General features: G+C 46.8%; 1 protein-coding gene across 1 annotated transcript; it reads left to right on the top strand.

Annotated features, from left to right (window-relative positions):
* The first annotated feature begins 441 nt into the window (after window positions 1-441).
* Window positions 442-3,658, top strand: MAP1LC3C (microtubule associated protein 1 light chain 3 gamma). Its single transcript, XM_039224761.1, is given in 5 exon segments — window positions 442-499; window positions 601-656; window positions 840-946; window positions 3,312-3,363; window positions 3,365-3,658. Coding segments are annotated over 5 exon segments (567 nt in total).
* Window positions 3,659-6,647: the final 2,989 nt, after the last annotated feature.

Raw genomic sequence — 6,647 nt, 5'->3', positions numbered from 1 at the left:
GCTCACTTCAGCATCAGGTGGCCCAATCCTGGCCCATCTTCAAGATGGTGCATTATGGAAGCACAAGAATGTCCTTAGCAAATGGCTGTTTGACCTCTTGAGAGTCTTCAGTGCAGACCTGCTCTGTTTGATTACACAGCCCCTAATTTTATTGTGAACCCTAATTTCCCCAGCAAAGAAATGTCTTGAACTGATCATGAGCAAAGCGGCCTTCTCTGACCAGCAAGCAGGTGGCTGTTCCATCAGTTCTCAGGACTGACCTCCTCTTGCCCAGGGAGGGGGAGGGGAAGGCGGCTTGAAGATGCCTGATGTCACACAGCCCTACATAAGGGACTCCTTTAGGCTCCTGCGGGTGGTTTGGAAGCAGCTGGAGGAATGAATTAGGTCCTGGTTGTGGGATTTTTTTTTTAAGGTCAGACACAGACACAGCTGTTGAGCAAAATGCAGACTCCACAGAAAACCCAAAGCCTCAGACCCTTCAAGCAGAGGAAGAGTTTAGGTAAAGGACTTAGAGTAGCTGTCTGGGTTGACAGAGGGAGGGAAGAGGATACAGGCTTCTCTTGCTGTTTACTTATTATTTTGTCTTTGAAATATTCACAGCAACCAGACAAGAGGAGGTTGCTGGAATCCGGGCAAAGTTCCCAAACAAGATCCCGGTAAGGCTCCGTTGTGCTTTTTGAAAAGGAGTATACTCTGTTTCTTGAAAAAAGCAAACAAACAACCAAAAATCCTCCAAAATAACAAGAAGAATGAAAAACATCCCCACTGTCTCTCCCTGCTCTAAGTTTCTAAGGTGGTGAAAGCTCTGTCACATTCTTAGGGGTTGACCCTCTTGACAGGTGATAGTGGAGCGCTACCCCAGAGAGAAGTTCCTGCCTCTGCTGGACAAGACCAAGTTCCTGGTCCCTCAAGAGCTGACCATGACCCAGTTCCTCAGCATCATCCGGTAGGTAACATCTGGTAGGTAATAAAGTACATGTGGGTGCATGTGCTGGGCTTTTTCTGTTGGCTTTGTTCGTTGGTTTGGTTTTGAGGATGGGGGCATTCTGGAAGAGAGGGGAAAAGTTTTCTCTGTGACTCAGCTTTTAGTATCTGTAATGCCCAGAAAAGATGCTCTGAGAATTAATCCAGCTAAAACAGGTGGGGGAATGCCACAGATAACAAATCTAAAAAGTGTAAGAGCTGCCAACATTTCTAAGATGTTTCAGAAGTAGTCTTGGCTCTGAAACTAGCCCGAAAGATCTTTTACTCTACATGCTGTTTAGAACCCGCTCTGCATTTTCCCAGGAGAGACACAATACCTTTAAATGGTGTGTGTACCAGGGAAGTGAAGAATTTGCCTCTTCAAAAGGCAAATACTCCCTGCACTGCTCAGACTCTGGGAGGGAGAACAGGGAAGATGTCCCCCAAAATGCTCCTTCCTTGGGTTAAGACACAGCAAAGAAAATGGAACTATTTTTGAAGCTTCAGAGGGTTAAGTTGTCTCACCTGACACATGGACTCAATAAAAATGATTTGGGAGTAATGTGAATATAATCTGGTGGGTAGTTCTTCACAGGGTTGAAAATGTCTGGTGATGGGGCATCTGGGTGGCTCAGTCAGTTAAGTGTCTGGCTTCAGCTCAGTTCGTGATCTCATGATGCGTGGGTTCGAGCCCTGTGTCGGGCTCTGTGCTGACAGCTAGCTCAGAGCCTGGAACCTGATTCGGATTCTGTCTCCCCCTCTCGCTGACCCTTTCCTGCTCTCTCTCTCAGAAATAAATAAAACATTAAAAAAATAAAATAAAATGTCTGGTGAGTCCAGCCCTTGCCAGCTGCCTAGCTGCTTGCTGCTTGGGGAATTCCTTATGAATGTGTGTGGTCTTGGTTTTGTTTGTCTTGATGAGTTACTTGAGAGCATCCCAATTTCCATTCCTTAGGGAAGCTTATGTTGGCCCAGTGTGAATGGAGGTGGCTAAGGGAGCATGAGAGTTAGGATGATATCCCAACATGTTGATGTAACATAGGGTGACCTCCCCTCCCATCTCCCTTGGAAACAACCCTTTGAATTCTGAGAGCTATTCTTTTTCTCCATCCCAGACAAGACTCATCTTTTCCTTTCCACCAGCCCTGACCCACTCTCCATCCCAGCCTTTGATGCTCCAGGATGTTTATTGAGCAGCATTTATGTTCTGTGTTCTTTCTGGGCTCTGTCTTTACAGCAGTGAAAGAATAGACAAAAATCCCTGCCCACAGCCTCCCCCTCCAAGGGGTGCCACAACTGCCATGGAAAGAGAGCATGGCAAAGGACAGAAGACAGGGGTGCAGACTCTAGGAGCAGGGTTCCCTGCAGAGCTGAAGGCAACACACTCATTCCCAGCTCCGCCCATTACCATTACAGAATACTTCAGTTTTACTCTAAGTATTTGGTAATATACATGCATGCAATTTGGTAATTTGGTAATTGTCATGCATGCAATTGTCAAAGCTAAAATCTCTGGGGCTATTTTGGGAGGGATTATCCAGTTGTAAAATTAATCGGTATCCAGCCACCTGTGTCCCAGAGCCACATGGACCTGAAAGTTAAAAGCTTTGAGGCCAGGAGTGGGCAAGCTGGGCCTCATGGAAGTGTGCTGCAGGGGACCCAGAGCCCTTACCCGGGTGTCTACATCGTCACATTGTCCTCCACTCCAGGACGAGCCAGGCCTCAGACTGACCTTGTCATTTACCACATGTCAACATGCAGCAACATTGCTGCTTCTCCATTTCCTTGAGGTGGGGGGAGAGATGGCCAGGGGCAGGGGGGAAGGACACAGCTGGAAGCAGAGACCTTGTAAAAGTCATTCCAAGGCTGTTTAACGGTGAAGTGCTGGAAGATATTGTAATCACCTTTGTACATCTGGGGATGTACAGACCTTTCATTTCAGAACAAGAAGGAGCTGACTTGCTTAGCAGTGTTGTATTGGCATGTCTCCTAGTAAACGATAAGATGGCCCCACCCTTTTGGCCCAGCTGGGAGGACTTAGGTATTTTAAACCTGCAGGAAATGAATAGGGGCAATTCTGTCTTCCCGAGCATCATGGTCCTGCAGCTGTGTCCAGGCAAACTGAATCAGAATCTCTGGGTATGGAGTGTAGGAATCTACATTTTCAGCAGGTGCTCCGAGGTCATTGTCAAGTTTGAGGACCATGCAGTAAGTAAGAGCAGGGAGGTGGGCTCCTTGGGTAGACATGTCTGCAGTGGACAAACAGAGGTAAGTCAGGCCTTGGGTCAGGGGCCCATTCCCTGCCTGGTTAATGTTTCCCCGTACTGCCCCCTCCCCTGCCCACCCAGGAGCCGCCTGGTCCTCGGGGCCTCTGAAGCCTTTTACTTGCTGGTGAACTTAAAATAAGAGCCTGGTCAGCATGAGTGTGACCATGGCAGAGGTCTACAGGGACCACCAGGGAGAAGACGGCTTCCTGTACTTGACCTACGCCTCCCAGGAGATGTTCGGCTGCCTGGGCTCCGGGAAGACCCTGCCGTCCTCTGCAGAGCATGTCAGGAAGCTGTCCTCCAGCCCGCGGAGAGACGGGCCAGCCCCAGGGTGTGTGGTGGGCACGGACACTCACCGGCCGTCACAGGCAGGCCTGGCCGCCCCCATCTCCTGTATGGGGCTCCAGGCTTCTGTGTGCTCCCTGTAAAACACGCGCTGGCTCCTGGGAATTCTGTAAATAGTAAGTCCTTTCTGAGTAAGATCTTTATGGCTTTGTGCCATGAGCAGAAGGATCTATGTGTCTTCTATCATGGAAGCCAGCAGACCCTTGGGGAGTCTGGGGTCACCCGCGTGGGCAGGAGTCCCTTGTGCCCTCGGCCATTGGGAACCTCGGCCTGGGGACGACTCAGAGCTGGGTCCAGCTGAGACCAGAGGGGCTCCATGTGGTGTCTCAGGGTGGGTTCCAGGACAACGCCATCCTCAGAAGGAGTGGCGGGAGGGCATGCAATCTGAGGAACAAAGACCGCAGCTGGCCTGTCCCTAGGTGATGGAGTCTAATTGATGTTGGTCCAGATTTTTTTTCTTTATTTTCTTAGCATCTACTCAGATGCATAAGATGAACTGGCAGTGTGTACTTGTATAAATTATGGCTTTTCTGTTATGGTATTCATCATTTTCTACTGATTTTTACGAGCTCACAAAGTTGAGTAATGAATTCTTTGTATGTCATATGTATTAAAAATAACTATCCAGTTCCTTTTGGTTTTGTTTATGGCAGGTTTTCTTATGTGTAATAATATATGTGATTCATATGTGATCTTTTCCTTGTGGATTCTGAGTTCATTTTCTCAATAGAAAGTTTCTCCCAACTCCACGATTATAAGAAATGTATACCCATCCTGTGTTTACTTCTAACACTATGGCTTCATTTTGCTTACATTTAAGTATTTGAGAGAACTGGAATTTATTTTGGTAACAGAAGAAAGTACGCATGTTCAATGCTTAACCAAGTGTCACCAGCACTTTTAACAAATTATCTATGGGTATTTGAATTCACTGTGGTTATGTGTTTATGTCTTATTACCATAATAACAAAAAGAATGCTTAAGAGCAATAGTCTGTGGCCTTCCTTTTTTGGATTCCCCAAGGCTATTGGCAATGATAAGCACATTTGGCTAATCAAAGCTTGGTGATAAATTAGAGAACCTGCATTGTCCACTTCAGAGGGAGATACTAGAATATAAGATTGTGCCATTACTTGTTTTACGATCATCAGCTCAGGAAGGAAACCATTTTGGTTTAGGTACCTGTTCCTGTGCATAAACCACCCTCTCCCATAAAACCAAAGATGGGCAGATAAAAATGCATCTGCTCATGTCACAGCTATTACAGAATCTATCACCTCACACACACACACACACACACACACACACACACACACACACACACCAGACCACAGATAAGCAAATAGCAGCCTCCTGCCTCCAGGCATCTGACATGGGCCTATTTTTGTAAACACAGTACTTCTGGAATACAGGTATGCCATTTCTTTACCATGGTCTTTGGCTGCTACTGTGCGACAATGGCAGAGTTGAGTATTTGTGACATAGACCGTATGACCTGCAAAGCCAAAAATGTTTACCATCCGACCCTTCACAGAAGAAGTTTGCTGATCCTCTAGTCCAGGTTTACAGTAATAATTTTATCATCAAGATGTCCTGGGGGATCAGTCACATTAGGAAGAACTTTCTTTCGTTGTTGTTGTTTTGGTCCTACATGAGATGAGAAGTAAATTTCCCAGTCATGGGACTCACTGATTTTGTGTTGCTTAGTCCTTGCCTGGGGGCACTGAATGGAGATACTTAGAGTTCTCCACTGGCCAAAAGGTACTCCTAATCATGGCTCATATTCACCAATCCCCTCCAGGCTCACTCACCCTTCATTTGCCTCTGAAATACGGATGGAGGATTTCCCATGTGAATGGTTTCCTTTCAGAACCAAAGAAACCAGTTCCCACCTGTTTCCCAGCCAACTCCCTTCAGGTTAGGGGACCTCAGTGTGACAGGTCCGTCACACAAGACTACATACATCCAGGGCAGGACTTCCCAACCTGAGCACAACTGGAATTTGGGTGAGAAATTCTCTCTGGTGGAGGCTGCCATGCTATCTCAGGAGACCAGCACCCCTAGCTTCTACTTACCAAAGCCAGTAGCACTGTCCCTTCACCCCAGCAGTGACACCAAAAAATCTCCAGGCCTTGTCAAATGTCCTCTGGGGGGTGAATTTGCTCCCTGCTCCAAACCGCAGTTGAAGTCCACTCTAGACCCGAAGTGTGGCCTGTAGACAAGCAGGTCAGCCTCACCTAGGAGTTTATTAAAAATGCAGAAGTTCAGGACTGTCTCCAGAACCATTGAGTCAGAATCTACAATTTATCAAGAGCCTCCAGGTGGTTTGTAGGCACATTACAATTTCAGAAGTACCAGCCCAGACATCATGGGTAGTAACAGCCCTGAGGCTTTCTCCTCTATCCTCAGAAAGTACAGTAATCGTGCTCCATTTACACCCCTCTTCTTTCAACTTTGTGAGCGTACACCTTAGCCCAGCGCTAAGTACACTGTAAGTGGTACTAAGCGTATAGTACTTACACTGTGGTGTCCTGGAATGAGCTGGGACTTTGTCATCAGACAAACCTAGGTTCAAAAAGAAGGGTCTGCCCCTGTGGGTCTGGGGGACGATTTAATCGGTGTCAACGTCCTCATCTGAAAAATCTCTGGTTTGTGCTTCAGAACATGAAGGCCTTCTGAGCAGGTGATTGTCAAAAGATCAGCACACTTTTAGTATCAACGTTTTTAAATCAGATATGAAAGTTTCTCCCAAGTGATGAAGTCACAAAGGCAGCAAGTTCCCACTTCACAGGACCCTATCAAGGGCGGCTTCCTCTACCCTGTGAACTCCAAGTTCCCAATGCCAAGAGCTTCGTGGACATTTATGTCAGAGTTGACAAGTACCACCAGGTGGCGTCCACACCACTTCATTAGGTTTAGAAATGGCCAAGCAGTTTGCTGCCAATAAACCTAAATCCCCCCAATTTTAAAGTTCCCAATGGGGTAACTGAAACTTCTGAAAAGTCTAGCTCTAGCCAAAGAGGAAATCAGACATAAATATTGGGGAAGAGTAGACAGAATATTGTATGTGTC

The sequence above is a fragment of the Hyaena hyaena genome, unplaced genomic scaffold (assembly GCF_003009895.1).
Source record: "Hyaena hyaena isolate Hyena2069 unplaced genomic scaffold, ASM300989v1 scaffold_1766, whole genome shotgun sequence".
NCBI lineage: Eukaryota > Metazoa > Chordata > Mammalia > Carnivora > Hyaenidae > Hyaena > Hyaena hyaena.
This window is presented reverse-complemented; position numbering and strand designations above follow the sequence as displayed.